At 37.1% G+C, this 15,676-nt stretch overlaps 1 protein-coding gene and 1 long non-coding RNA gene across 2 annotated transcripts; both read left to right on the top strand.

The window, feature by feature from the left end:
* The first annotated feature begins 593 nt into the window (after positions 1-593).
* Positions 594-5,283, top strand: LOC105437442. The gene is made up of 3 exons (XM_011664034.2): positions 594-1,255; positions 2,804-3,928; positions 4,848-5,283. Exons 1-3 carry the CDS (start codon positions 1,160-1,162, stop codon positions 5,109-5,111), a joined length of 1,485 nt encoding a protein of 494 aa, XP_011662336.2. The 5' UTR covers positions 594-1,159; the 3' UTR covers positions 5,112-5,283.
* A 3,865-nt stretch (positions 5,284-9,148) lies between these two features.
* Positions 9,149-15,256, top strand: LOC115928266. Its single transcript, XR_004065985.1, has 2 exons — positions 9,149-9,438; positions 13,536-15,256. It is a non-coding gene; the product is annotated as an uncharacterized LOC115928266 (long non-coding RNA).
* Positions 15,257-15,676: the final 420 nt, after the last annotated feature.

The following is a 15,676-nucleotide window of genomic DNA, read 5'->3' on the forward strand; positions in this document are numbered from 1 at the left end:
ACTTTCAACCCCATTTGTAATCACTTTTATTTCCCATTTAACTCCTTCATTAAACCTCGAAACGCCCCCAATACAATTACTTGGAGCTGGGCCTGTATCACGAGTATATACTAGTAGTGAGTTGGTTGATGTACGAAGCCACGTACAAAAGTATAATCGATTACAACAGTTGTGGGGCCGATATCACGAGTATGCCTTCATAAAATAAAGGTTTTAAAGAAAATATTCACATCTCCTTTCAAAAGGACTGGCCCATTTGCTTTAAAAAAATTGTAGAGTTATTATTATGTAATTTCTAGAAAAAATGTCAACCACATCATTTACAATGAGTCTAAATACATTGATTTGCCGAGTTGCTTCCTTTTATCAAATATACACGTAAAACAATGGGGGGACAAAATGTGCGGATAGCAAACCGCACGGATCGTCCCTCGGACGATCCGTGCGAGTCACGGACGATCCGTGCGAGCAGAAAACCCGCATATTATGTCCGACGGACAAACGAAACTGGTAGGACAAACGGCGCGGTCACACCGGCTGGCTGCCAGTGATTCGGCGCTAAATATTTTCTTACGAATTATGCCCCCTTTCAGGCCCCATCCCCTGCCGCCGGCTGAATCTGCCCCTGCGCTACACCAGATGTTTCCGACAAGCCTCGGTAACACCGCTTTACATCTCATTTTGAAGGCTTCAATATTCACACCTCTTTAAATACGGAGTATACCATGATAAGGTCGTGATTTGTTAATATATACTGCCACGCACAATTATCACTCTCTAACGTATGCTATATTTACCTAATTAGTAACTGATGGTGAGCTGCCTATATACAGACTGTGTATAGAATACATCATCTGATCCATTGTTTACAGCTTGTAACATGCCGGTAACGACTATTATTATCATATTAACATGTTCTTTGATCGGAGCTTTGTTTCTCTTTGGGTTGACGAAACACCTTAATCGTCGCAAGGAACGTAATTGTTAATTCATCGCTTTCCGTCGAGACTGCTCATCATCTTCATCGTTACCATTTTGTGTAGGAGAAGATTTCGATAATCGCAGGATCCTGAAATAGGGCAATTGCACGATAAAACCAGGTACTTCTAAAATAGTTTCATCATTCTGATAGAGCGGTTCCGCCTCATCAAACGGAACAATGAAAGTCTTACTCGTTGGATTGTTGTATGTTTGTATCATCACTGACATAGCAGCTCAACTGAGCGACGAGGTGAAAATCCCAGAAGGAATCAAGGTAAATTTTGATTGGTTATCTTCTACTCATTAATTTGTCACTTACGTTTTTATCTGATGAAATATACCCTTTCCCGATTATGTTTCACATAAGGTTTGGTCAAACGTTTTCATAGAACGTAACTCCACGAATTTATACTCAGGTGCTAAATTTTCTTCCTTTCCTTTTTTATTTCAAATTTATACAACCATGGCAACTGATACAACAAAAGTATAAAGAAATTAATTTAAAAGGAAAGAAAAAATAGAGATTCGAGTACAAAGGGCTACTATAGCACTATGTGGTGATCTTGATTAATCACTGTCTTTTAGTAAAAGCAAATTAATGATTCTTTAATTGCTAGGCGTTGTGGCGTGCGCCAAATTGATTCAGCCGAGGACGCAGGTTCGAAACTGAGTCACGTCTTTCGGATGGTGACGTTTAAAGGTCGGTCCTCAGACGAAAATAATCATATCTGATTGATACACGTCTGTAAAAACCCAATACACACACCGTTAAACAAAATGCCACTAACGCCAACTGACATAAGCCTGATACCATAGACTAAGTAGAAGATGTTCGCCGCTTTCAGTTATTATTACACGTATTGACAGTAATTCTATTCTACCTAAATTTAATGCTAATTGGTATATTTCATAACGGCTATGTAAAAGGGAAATCGATTTGAATTATGATCTGGAAAAAAACCCCAGAGTAAGCAATGATAATTAGCATTGTTACTACTGTATATATTTTTAAAAATCAGGAAAACGGCCATCGATAAATTTTGTGTTCATTGTAAATAAAATGATAAAGAGTGATAAAGAGGGAGAGAGAGAGAAAAAGAGAGAGAGAGAGGGGGAGAGAGAGAGAGAGAGAGGGAGAGAGAGAGAGAGAGAGGGAGGAGGGGGGGGGGGGGGAGAGAGGGAGAGAGAGAAAGAGGAACCATTAACACTGTCTGTCTCTTGTGTTTACCCGTGTCGCTGTTCGATCAGCTCGAATCAATTTCCAACAGCTGACACAATTTTTTTTCTCTCGCAAAAATGGAAATATAACGATGTACTATACTGGGCCGACGTTACTCAAACAGTTCGTCTATGCGTATTATACACAGAAACAAATAAACCATTTACTTGTGTATTTTGTATTTATGAATACTTCATGACATGTTATCAAATAGCGCGGGTCATTTCTCAATATGCCACATACAGCATTGTACATGAAGCTGATAATTTCAGAAATGATTTTTTTTCTTCTTTTGTGTTAATCTTTGGATTACTGCATTTTTTATTTGCTAGACTAGTCTTTGCTTTTAGAGCAATCGTGACGAAATATTCAATTTACTATAATTGATTTGTATCGAACCTAACTCTCTGGCTTGCATTAAGCAAAGAAACTTGGGACAAGAGTTAGAATAATATTGCCCAAGTACATGCAATCATTAGGAAACTGGTCCATTCCTTAATGGTGAATGACTATGTTCGAGATAAAAAAAATCGTTCTAGCCTTCGTATTGCGGACAGAACTACGATAACCCCCAATCATTGACGTGTTCATTGTCCATTTCAGAACGACACAATCTCACCTGACGCGTGGATCGACATCTTCTCCAAGCTTTCGGAGGTCATGCATGATCAGAAAGAACCCGACGCCGACATCATACCAGAGACTAATCAGACAAACCCTGATAAACCAATCGACGACCAAACCGTGAACGATGACGGGAGTGATAACGGCTTTGAAATCGCTACTACTGTTGTCTATGAAGAAGTAACCGTTACAGACATCAGCTCTTTGGACGTCGAAGGCGATGGTATTACAGCTTTATCTCAATCAGAAACAGTTTCTCCAGCTATAAACGTCCAGAATGATGACGGGTCTATCGACTCTGCAACTCAGTTGTCGACCTCCAATGTGGAAACAGTGATGTCACAATCACTCCCATTTCTAGACCCAAATATGTCTCTCAAAGAAGCCCTTGCCATCTTCCGAGATTACCAAGAACATCAAGGTCTGCAGGATCAGCTGAAGAACGACGGACAGGGGCAAGATCCACAGCAGAACAGCACTGAACAGATCAACAGTGTCATGGAACAACCTGCCGGAGACAACTCGTCATCTCTTCAAGACGACCACCCTAAAAACGAATCGAATGAACATGAAATAGTTGACACAGATGGCAGGAATAGAACAGTCGAACAAGAAAACGTAACACTAGCGTTTCAAATAGGGGGAACTGAAGCAAAAAGTAATTTGACTCAGCTATCAATGAACACCACATCGGTCATTAATACAGTTTCAAACAGGAACACATCCCAAACAGACAGAGCAGGGGTGGTGACGTCACCACGACCTCTTACAGTTGATACGACGCCATTAGAGTTAGGCCAGAGTGACTATCAAAATAAGACAGATGTTGATATGAGCACTACGTTGCTAAGCAACAAGTCATCAACAGCAACCGCATCCCAGTATGCTAACGTATTGGAAGGCGACGGAGTATCACGACCGTCGACCAGTTTCGTTAAGGCATCCATTGAATCGGCCCCGACAGAACTACCTCCGCAGTTCTGGGTCGTGAACGACAAAGGTGACGACAACGATTCGGCGTCTAAAGAAAACGACTTCTATGGCGACATTCCCTCTACTAGCGGTTATGAAGAAGGCGTTGCAGAAAAACTGACGAACTTAACAGTAGGCTATGTAACCTGAATTTATATATTTCTTTTATATTGTTTAATAGCGATGTAGTACACAGGGGCGTCCCTGAAATGTTTCAGGAGGGAGCAGTAGGGCACAGCCATAGACAACATCAATAGTAGTATATGACTTGAATGGATCGTTATTGATTGTATCCACCTTGGTCACTGACTTTGAAAATATTAGATTGAGCATTGGATTAGTTCACATTGGTTATTTACAACCATATTAAGATGAAAATATGAATTTTAATTTCTATATTTATGAAGATTATTTGTGCATTATAACAATTATTTTCATTACATTGATTTGGAGATGTATCCATCTTACACTGCCCTTTAAAACATCGTTCTCCACACCTGATTTGTGTCAATTGGAAACTTAGATGCAAACTAATAGAGAAATATGAATTATAATTTTTTTATGACGAACGCCTTTTTTGCTTAATACGTAAATTGGGTGCACAATTTGGACATCAAAAAGTGTCTACCATGTTTATTAATATTAAGATGTGTGGCAGTTTTTTTTTTAATTCGGATAAATTATGAAAAATATGAATTTCTTTTCATAGTAGGTGTTAATTTTCACATTTTATATATAATAGTCATTATATTAATTTGAAAATATCTTTATTGCATTATTTTAGATTTTCCTCAACTTTTAGAATGTTGTTTACAGTACACTGCAGTGGAATAAATAGTTCTTTTGCAATTAGTTTTGGTTACCACTAAAATGAGCTATTTTGATTGGACTAAATTACATGGTGTTTATAGAGTCTACATTCCTTGAAAGTTAAATTCTCATTCATATTTCTAATGTAATGTAACAGCCTTAATTATTATTTTTAAATGATATCTTTTGTTCACCATCAAAAGCATTACATTCCTGCTCTTTTTATCATTCTCATCTACAGACACCCAAATGCGACTGGATGGGTAGCAACAACAACAATGCCTTTATCGAATTGATTGACAGGTTATGTGGCACCCTGAGACCCCTCCCTATCATCTTTAAAATCCTCCTCCTCCTCATACTCGGTATCATGAGCGTGGTCGTCTGCTGGATCGTGTGTATATGTATTCGATGTCGTCGTCGACGTCGGAAGGGAGGTGAAGATAAAGAAAGTCTGCTCGAGGTAGGAACGGGCAAAGAGAAGAAGTCGCTGCTACAAGTTTAGTCCGACGGTCTCGCCATCTGAACAGATCTGATTGGATGTTGTTGACGACACAATTTGCAAATTTGTAAATCTGTTTAATTTAGCCTATTGATTACCATTACCTTTCATGTCCGTATCTTTTCTATTGCACTTGTGTATATATTTATCATGTATTTCATCTCTCACAGAAGCCGGGCCTTGAGCATTTGATTTTCAAGTGGATTTGGCGCCTTATAAATCCTATGTATTATTATTATTAGATAGATAGCATTTGCGTATTATCTTTGGGTGTAGCCGGTATGCCCCTCCTCCACTTTAAGGCCTATACACAGGATAAAGGGAATCAGCCTTTTTAGGAGTCATGTTATCACTTCCTTTGGAGTTTAATTCACTCTAACTGTAATTACATGGAATCCGTTCTAAAATAGTCGTTTGAACAATTCGAATTCGACCGGATTGTTTTCAGACTTGGTTTTGACGAAGTGATCCTATACAGTGACTCCCACCCCCTCCCCCCAAGCGTTGATTCCCACTGTTCATTAAAGGAGTGGAAATAAATATGGGCTATCCAGCCGTTTATTTTATTTTGTAGCTCATAATTCTATTCGTAATTGTTTTACTGAATGCATGATGTCTTTTGTATACCGTATATAAAACAAACAAACAAACAAACAAAAGAGCATAACTTGGAAGAGGTCTATAGGGGTGCAGGCTTTACCCCTACACCTGTACACCCTCCTTCGTGAGGTTCCACCTCCGCCTTTCAACATCAGCATACGCCATTACCTCCTTAGACATGATAGAGTAGACAGTTTATACTAATAAACGACATTAAATGAATCCTTTTTAACTTTTACAAATTTTAAAATTGCTTTTTAGATTATATATGTACGGAAAACGGGTTATTGAGGTCGGCCTTGAGGCCCGAAGTAAGGTTAGTGATTTTTCTGCTTACATAGTCGAACGTATTGTGATTGATTTATGTGGGAAGTTTCAACCAAGGTTTCTAGTCATCTACGCGGCGTCATTGTAAGCTAAATCCCAAGAAGATATGAATAAATTTGATGAGTTTTCAACTAAGGTGATGGAAGTGGGTATACCTTGGCAGGAATTAATTCCTTGAAATACTAGAGCGCCATAGTGGCCGCCTGGCTAAAACCGGAGTAATAATCGGGCAGCGCCAGGAGCGTCACGACGTGGCAGACATGACTTGGGCGATATAAGAAGCCATTATTTGTAGACATTTGTAACATTAGACATTTGTATTAAGCGCTATATAAAAATTGAATATTATTATTTTTATTATTATTATTATTATTAATATTATTATAGTGTAATTAGGAAGTAAACAAAGTTATCAAGTCATCTCATCTGATGGACGTAAAGCGTTTATTTTATAGGTTAACATATCACCAACCATGCTGAGTTATTTAGGTATTCAGAACTGGCGTACTGATGGGGGGGGGGGGGGGCTTGGGGCAGTTGCCTCCACCCCAAATAAATTCAAACGTGGGTTATTTCTATTCGATACCAGTGATTTACAGATGTTGCTGAAATGACATGATTTCGCCGTTTTTTTCTTCTTCTTTCTGCCCCCCAAATAGCTTTCGCTCATTACGCCACTGCTATTCAGGAAAGTGTAATGAATAAATTAACTAGACAAAATTATATGGTTGTCATAGTAATATGTATGCCTATTGTAACAAAAAACGCCCCCAAACATCAAACAAATCAGTAGAAATAAATTCTAATTATCTAAACCATCCTCATGAAATATTTGTTCCGCATCAGAAAAAAATCAACTCCATGAAGAATCATGTATATTGCAATAGAACAATTTCAGAAGGTCCCAAGTGTTACGTACAGTAAGTTCTTTTTGAATTTGAATTATTTACCTCTTAAATTTAAAAAACAAAATCAAGAAAAATAAGATGTAGCCATATAAATATCACAGGCGTAATAACCATTTGGTCATGATTAACAACATAACAACTTGAGGTGGAGCTCATTCGTGCTCTATTCTTATATTGTGGGTGGACAATCTTTCTCCTAAGTATATTCTCTCTCTCTCTCTCTCTCTCTCTCTCTCTCTCACTCTCTCTCTCTCTCTCTCTCTCTCTCTCTCTTCTTTTCCGCATTTGTTTCTATTTCATTTTAGGGGCACATTATCGGGAAAGATCCGACATCGTGTGAGTTGCTTTAGATAATGTGGTAAACACGTTCTCAATCAAGTCATTATTTGAAAGCATGACGGGCGAGTTGCTATCAAACAAATTTTATCAGGAAATATTTGTATTTTACGGAATCAATAAAATCAAAGCTGTTATTCATCTTTAGAATGTCAGAATTCAATGAGCTTCCTCGGCTTAACGTTATAATACCCTACCAATAGGGTTAATGTACATATACTTTAAAGACCTAAGGTTGGGTTTAGGTTTAGGGTTAGGGTTAGAGTTAGGAATAGGTTGAGTGTCATTTAAGAAACTTAAGTCTTGAGATTTAGCTTCATTGGTGAAGAGTTAGATACCCTACGAACGGCTGGTCGATTTTTGTGGTGGGGTATTCTAAAGTTGCTCCGCACCCTCAAATCAGAATGTGTAGATTCGAGCAAATTGAATGTTTGAACAGGGAGTAACTCCCTGGTTTGAACGAGTTCACCACGAAATGAGTATATGGCTTCTAGTCGTAGATAGCGCTGTTCAAAGATTGACCCTTGACTAGAGTATTGTAAGTACTTTCTTTCACCCAGATTAGATACCACAGTCACCACATGAGTGTGTGTGTGAGAGAGATAGAGAGAGAGAGAGAGAGAGAGAGAGAGAGAGAGAGAGAGAAGAGAGAGAGAGAGAGAGAGAGAGAGAGAGGGGCAGTCTACATGATATCTATATTTTTCTGTTTCAATTAACAGCCCATTTGATGATACGCTGCCCTCTCTGTTATTTTTCAGTAGGACTTTTATTTTTCATCACATAATATAGGCCTTGTGTGGTTTATGTAGGAGATGTCAACTATTATTGTGAAAAAGGAAAACATGGTAAAGATATGAACATTTTTTCTTGTGGATATTTATCATTTACTCAATTATCGTCTGCATTGCTTTCATCATTATCGATGATAGTAATTATGATAATTAGTTATCATAATAATCATTATCAACATCATTGCACTATTATGATTTATATTATATTTATTTATATCATTACTATTATTATTATTATTATTATGATTATTATTATTATTATTATTATGATTGTTATTATTATTATTATTATTATTATTATTATCGGTATTAACAAATTTAATTATCATTGTTATCATTATTATCATTATGTTTATATTAATATAAAGCAATAATGCATTGAGAACATCGGCAAACCCGCCCACACACCCACACACACACACACACACACACACATACCATCAGTCCATCACCACCACCAATTCACGCCCGTATACTCACTCGCTCATTGATCTAAATGAACATCTAAGTAATTGGTAGCACAATTATTAATCGTGTGTAACATTATATGAAATATAATATTTTTTACTATTTGAGAAATTATTTATCTATAGTATAGTTTTAATTTTTGTTTTAAACACAGTATGGGACTTTTGTTTTGTTAAGATATTCAGGTATTTAAAATTAAAGATACCTTTCCAACGTTGAAATTTAGCTTCAATTTTTAAATTTTATTTCATATTTATTCTATATCATTTAGCATTGTTGTGCAATGCGTATTATACTGGGAGGCATAAGCCATGTTTACACATAAATGATTGCGTTATTGCCTGTTAGTCTCGACTCTGAATTAAGTATACGTTGTACCACTTGAAAAGCACATAAGCTACTAACAACCCGTGTATATTTTTTTGCTCCGAAATCATATAATGCTACGGCCAAATAACAGATTTTCTCAATCTTGTGTAAGCCACGTAAGTGTTAGGCGAATCACTTTACTCTCAATAAAAACATTGCGCGTTATTACCAAGCTGAGCGCTGATTGGTCGAATCTCTACGACGACGCTCTTCCCGCCGCCACGCCCGTAAAGTTTTCTTTCCGTTTGATCTCAGACGAATATCATATCGCACATCACACCGGATATCACAGCCCTAAACTATCGACGTCTTCGAACATCGCTCCGGCTACAAATCACAAGTGACTAAAGAATTACTGAGAGAGATACAGTTATTCAGCATTACTTGTACGAGACTAAAGAATAGTTTGACAAGATGAAGACCACTCTTACGTGCCTTGTTCTGATTGCTCTGGTTGCTATGGCCTTTGCAGTAAATACGACTACGGTTGACCCGGTGACAACTCCAAACTCCACGATGGCACCTGGAGGGGTAAGGATTAAAAATAAATAGTTTTCACTTTGCAGGTTAAAGTAAGTTTAAGGTTTAAAGTAACAATCAGAGTATATTACAGCGCATAATGACATTCGAGCTATATAAGTATGACATATTATTATTGTAATTTTGAAAACTCAAAAAAGGTCAATAAAATATAAAAATTGGGAACCTTTTCATCTTTATCCTTATCATATACTAATATGTACAGGATCCTGTTTTCCTCTAACTATTATTTAAATTATACCTGGTTTTCACGCTGTTTTCTTACCTATTGGTATTTAATTATTCAGTCAACTTATCTTCATACTTACCGCCTGTGACGATGGGTATATTTTATTTTATTCAATTGTTGGAATTCTATTGGTGTTTTATCATATTTATTTGATGTTTGATAATACGGAAAGTGTACTTATTCCTCGATACTCTGCCGCACTTCTTTCAAAAGGCTGTAACATTAAAGTGGAATTAGTGATGAGGCTTAGGTTAACCAGAACTAACCTTGGTGGGGTGGGATGGGATGGGGGCCATGGGGGGGGGGGGGGCTCTCCGGGAATGGTAAACGGGGTGTATACGAGGTTTATGCCGATGTAAAAGGTCGCTTTTTAGGAGGAAACAATTCGAAACATGGGTAATGAAATTGTGTTGGAAAATCCCTAAAAACGGCCCAAGGGGGGGGGGGGGGGCTCTCCGGGAATGGTAAACGGGGTGTATACGAGGTTTATGCCGATGTAAAAGGTCGCTTTTTAGGAGGAAACAATTCGAAACATGGGTAATGAAATTGTGTTGGAAAATCCCTAAAAACGGCCCAAGGGGGGGGGGGGGGGGCTCTCCGGGAATGGTAAACGGGGTGTATACGAGGTTTATGCCGATGTAAAAGGTCGCTTTTTAGGAGGAAACAATTCGAAACATGGGTAATGAAATTGTGTTGGAAAATCCCTAAAAACGGCCCAAGGTTAGATCTTGGCCTTATACATGCGTTCCTACGTTTTTTTTTTAGAAATACAACTTTCCCTTATTACCTAAAGTGCAAATCCAAGATGCAGAAATAATTGAAATTACATCACTTTTATTTATCTAAATGGGTGCCCTATTCTGCCAATTATGATTCTTAAAAATAGTTTAGATTTTCAGGCTTAGAAGATATTAGTCTATAATTTTGACATCGCTGTTTCTCCTCGGTCCGATGCAATGGATGATTAACACTCAGTGTAAAGTGTGGATGGAGTGTTGTCAGTATAGTAGTCACATGTTGTACCGTACCTTTATTGGATAATCTGTTTAACCCTGGGTTAATTAGACCTTAACACTAAAACTATACATAAGTAGAGGACATAATGGTGCTTAGGACTAATATCATACATGAATAGTAATGTGTAGACTAGGACCAATCGTGTGCATCATCGATGGCATGTACGACCTATGGTGTATAGGAGTGTAGCCTATTTAGGACCAAGAAACATTAAGTTGAGTTAATAATGTTTAGGATCAGATTTGTTTAGGACTAATTGAGTGTAGGATCCGTTGTGTTTAGGACCATTGAGTATAGGAGGATAAATCATGTGTAGGTGAACCAAAATGTCTGTAGAACCAGTGGGGATGTCAGGGGAATATTGGTGATTTGTCATCATTATCTAGTTATCTCTTATCTTTTGGTGGCTCTGAAATTAGCTCAATATTTTTTTATTGTTGACTCATCATTGCGAACATCACAGGTTCTATAGTACAATCCAAAGTGAAAATCCAACTTAATATAGCATATCCTATATGTTCATGTTTCTTTCCGCACTTTCACCCGTCTCTACATCTTGTTCATACCTCTCTCGTGTGCGTGCGTGTGTGTTTGGTGCGTGTGTGTGTGTGTGTGTGTGTGTGCGTGTGTGACAATGTGAGAGAGAGGTGGGGGCGGAGAGAAGAGAAGAAGAGAGAGAGAGATATATAGAGAAGGGAGGGGGGGGGGTTGGAGAGGGAGAAAAGAAAAGAAATGTGTAGGTGGGTGTGTGTGTGGGGTGTGTGCGTGTGTGTGTTTTTTTGTGTGTGAAAGAAAGAGGGAGAGAGAGACACACACACATACACACACACACACAAAGAGAGAGAGAGAGAGAGAGAAAGCAGGGAGGAGATGCAAGCTATTCATTACTTATTTGTATTCCAATATTCCCAGGCTACAACACCAGCAACTATGACAACAAAATCACAGGTATCCATCATAGGGCGCTTGTTGTTATGCCGGTTTCTATGCATGAATAAAGCTCCCTTTTCCGGGTTGGTGGAGGCTGCGCTTGAAAAGCTTGGCATGACTTAGAGTAATAAGTGTAATGCAATTCAATCTTATTGAATATAATCCAAACAAATAGGATCATTTTAATTTTTTTAATTAAAACTGCTAACGAATTTCAAAATGATAATGTAACATAGATTATTGAGTGCAAAAGTCAAAATGACATTAGCCAGGAATGGCAAAAAAAAAAGGAATATAATATGGAGATGAGAATAAATCAAATTACTACTAATACTCTTTACAACTTTTTTCTTCTTAATTTTTTTTTAATGAAAAGAAAAGAAATATGTGTTCAAATTCAAATTCGAATTCAATTTTGTTGCTCGAGATACAAGCGGGTAGCGTCCCTTTCGATATTCTGTGAACTAACGATAATTATCAAGGAAATATTACAAAGAAGTTTAAAAAGTACAAGTGTCTAATTGTATTAAACAGAAAAAGAAAAAGAAATGGCCCCCATATTACGCATAAGCAGGCCCTCTTCAGGAGTATAATACACTATGTGCGTGTATGATTGTTGTGTTATGATATATATATTTTTTCCTGGGAGGGGGGGGGGGGGGTACTTGAATATCATAGCATGAGTTATAATAATGAGTGTGTGATTTAATTAATTAATTAATTTATTATTTTTTTCTTTGGAAGAGAGAACTTGAATATCATAGCATGAGTTATAATAATGAGTGTATGATTTATTTTATTTAATATTTTTTTTTTTTTCGTTGGAAGAGAGGACTTGAGCATCATAGCATGAGTAATAATAATGAGTGTATTATTTATTTATTATTATCATTGTTATTGTTATCATTATTGTTATCATTATTATTATTATTATTATTTTTTTTTTGGGGGGAGGGGGGGGGGGACTTACGCATTATAGCATGAGTTGTCGCTATGTGCATGTGTCATGAGCCCTTTTTTTTAGGGGGTAGCAGTTACCTGAAAATCAAAGCATGAGATGTAGTAATATGAGATGATTTAAGAGTTAAAAGTATATGAGTTAAGAGTTAATGATGTGATTAACCTTGCTGGATCAGGTTTCGCTGTTCATTATGATCAGCGATTTCAATCCGTATTCTTCAACCACTATCACATCGTATGGACAGAGAAATGCCATCTCAGCTGGTTATCCATACTGTACAAGACATCTCTGCCTACTCATGATTATGGTTTGAGACTCTACCCCGAACGGGCAAAGAAACCTAATCGAGTAGAGCCTCGTTTAGATATGACGCGGTTTACCTGATCGAGTAAAGCCTCGTTTAGATATGACGCGGTTTACCTGATCGAGTAAAGCCTCGTTTAGATATGACGCGGTTTACCTGATCGAGTAAAGCCTCGTTTAGATATGACGCGGTTTACCTGATCGAGTAAATCCTCGTTTAGATATGACGCGGTTTACCTAATCGAGTAAAGCCTCGTTTAGATATGACGCGCTTAACCTAATCGAGTAAAGCCTCGTTTAGATATGACGCGCTTAACCTATTAATCGAGTAAAGCCTCGTTTAGATTTGACGCGGTTAACCGAGGCGATCTTTTTATGACGTACGTGTATTACGCGTCACAGTTTGTATCTTACAACACAGAGCTCACTGACTATGCTTGGGACCGTTGCCATTTATATCCACGTAATAAAACATAAGAAAAAGAAAGCAAAATATTGCGACAGTCTTTTGCAGCGGTTTACAGCGGCTCGCTGAACCGCATTGTATTTCTTTTAGAACTCGCGTTCTGATTGTCATGTCATCCTATTCTGACTATTATTCCTCTTGAATTATGATTTTTTTTTTTATCCATTTTTAATTTCTTACAGAATGGTACAAATATGGCTGTTACTCCTACTTCATCTGCGGCCTTGACTGTATCTAGCGTTTTCTACTTAACATTGAGTGTGTTGGCTGCAAGGTTCATGTAAAGCGTTTCCTTCCTTCATCTCCTACTCGTCCTCCTCTGGAGTGATGCTATCCCATCCTCATACTCGCTGGAAGCTTCTTCAAGCAGTGACCATGGTAACCACATCTACGTCCTCCCGAATGAAATACAACCTGTGAAGTTCTTGACTTTGGCGCATTGACAAAACTCCACCATGCTCGCCTGAGCAATAATGAGACTTGTAAGATTGGTAATCAATAAGAAATTATTTTCCGTTAACTCTTCAGTTTGCATCTAAAAATATTTGGAAAAGTTTGAACCAAATTGGAAATTTCGTTAAATGAAAATGTTAGCCTATATAACGGTGTGAAAATAAGAAGCCGTTTTCACTAATAAACTTCAGGTTCATAACTCGAGCATAAAAATAATTTAATGTACCGTAATAAAAATGAATGTCCTGTTTATGTACTATATACGCACGTTGTTGCATTTTACAAATGTTATGACAGCAGCGCTGTTTTCCTCCAACCATTACTGATAATATATTATGGATAATATGTCTGATGGCTTGCATCTATAATTCGAGTAGTCTATCTCTCTTTCTCTTGTCTTTCACAATATATTTATATCATTACATAATATACAGCTGACTTAACATGAATATGGAAATAATATACATATTTGATACCGCATTCGACAAGACATCGTTTTTGGTTTTTATGAAGCACTCTATGTTTTGATATAAGTACATGGAATATCATTATTCAAAAACTCCAACCAACTGGAGATTTTTTCATTTTTCTTATTTTGTATCCTTTGGGTCTTTAAAGATGTAAAGTATTATTTGACTAAAAATTGAGAGAGGTGAATCTAATGTAATGATATGTATATTTTGCAAGCTATTGTGTACTATACATTCAGCAAAACCATCCACCTCTTCATTTGAACTAATAGAACTAATCCAATCAGAATGTTCAGACAGAATAAAAAGTTTGCTGTAAAGTATAGACCCAAAACAATTACAATGCTACAGTGTGTTTTGGGTGGGTGTGTATAGACTAGAAAAGATTTTATGTGTTTTGAGTCGGTAAACGTATGAAGTTTGAAGGTGAAGCCTGCAAAGGCTGATTCAAACTAAAATGCATTTTCATATTGTTTTCTCATAGAATCCAAAGCCGATCTATATGTCATTTAGTTTAATTCGAATAGTAGTACACTTCTAATTATCAGAGGGCAACAGTACCTTGCACACTATAGCACGTGGTTACTGTAAATGATTGAATTCCCAGTTTCTCGTCCCGTTTGCAGCTCTTTGAAACCGTTTTCATTTATATAGTATTTATTTCATCACTGGATAAAAAACAAATATATCAAATGGGGAAAACACAAGTAAAAAGAGAAATGTAATCATTGTTAGCAAGAGGTTAGTGACATGAGAGGATTACAAATACAAGGGTCGTTCTTTAACCCAAAACGAGAAACTGGGAATTTCATAATATCACACCATTATCGGGACCATGATTATTGATGTTTATATCTATCTATGTGTCTTAAGTTAAACCAGGTTGATATTGATTATCTATTACATCCTTTCAAATCCTTTCAAAAGGAAGTGTCCAACATGTGATGTTTTATTTTTAATAAAGTCTTAAACGTTTTGTATCATTTGTATATAATTCTGTTTTTTTTGTCTTCCGAGGTTGATAAAACGTATTTATCTCTTGATTCTTTTGAACCTAAATATTATGTAAATCACAATCGGCAGGTACATTTCTGCGAGTATTAATGTTGATAAAGTGAAAGAGTGGTTTCGAAAAAACTGCAGATCATCCGAAATAAAAAATTCTTGAGTGAAAAGACTTGCGAAGAGTATATTTAAATTTAATAAAAGTGAGATAAAGTAAGAGAGAGATATAGATGGACGAGAGAGAGAGACAGAGAGAGCGAGAGAGAAGGGGGAGGAGAAGAATAGAGAGAGATGGGAGAAAGAGAGAGGATAGAAACAGAGAAGAGAGAGAGGGGGAGAGTTGAAAATAGGGGTGGGAGAAACTGAAAGAGAAAATGAGACAGAATATACCGTGT

The sequence above is a fragment of the Strongylocentrotus purpuratus genome, unplaced genomic scaffold (genome assembly GCF_000002235.5).
Source record: "Strongylocentrotus purpuratus isolate Spur 01 unplaced genomic scaffold, Spur_5.0 spur5_scaffold_21, whole genome shotgun sequence".
In the NCBI taxonomy this organism is placed as follows: domain Eukaryota; kingdom Metazoa; phylum Echinodermata; class Echinoidea; order Camarodonta; family Strongylocentrotidae; genus Strongylocentrotus; species Strongylocentrotus purpuratus.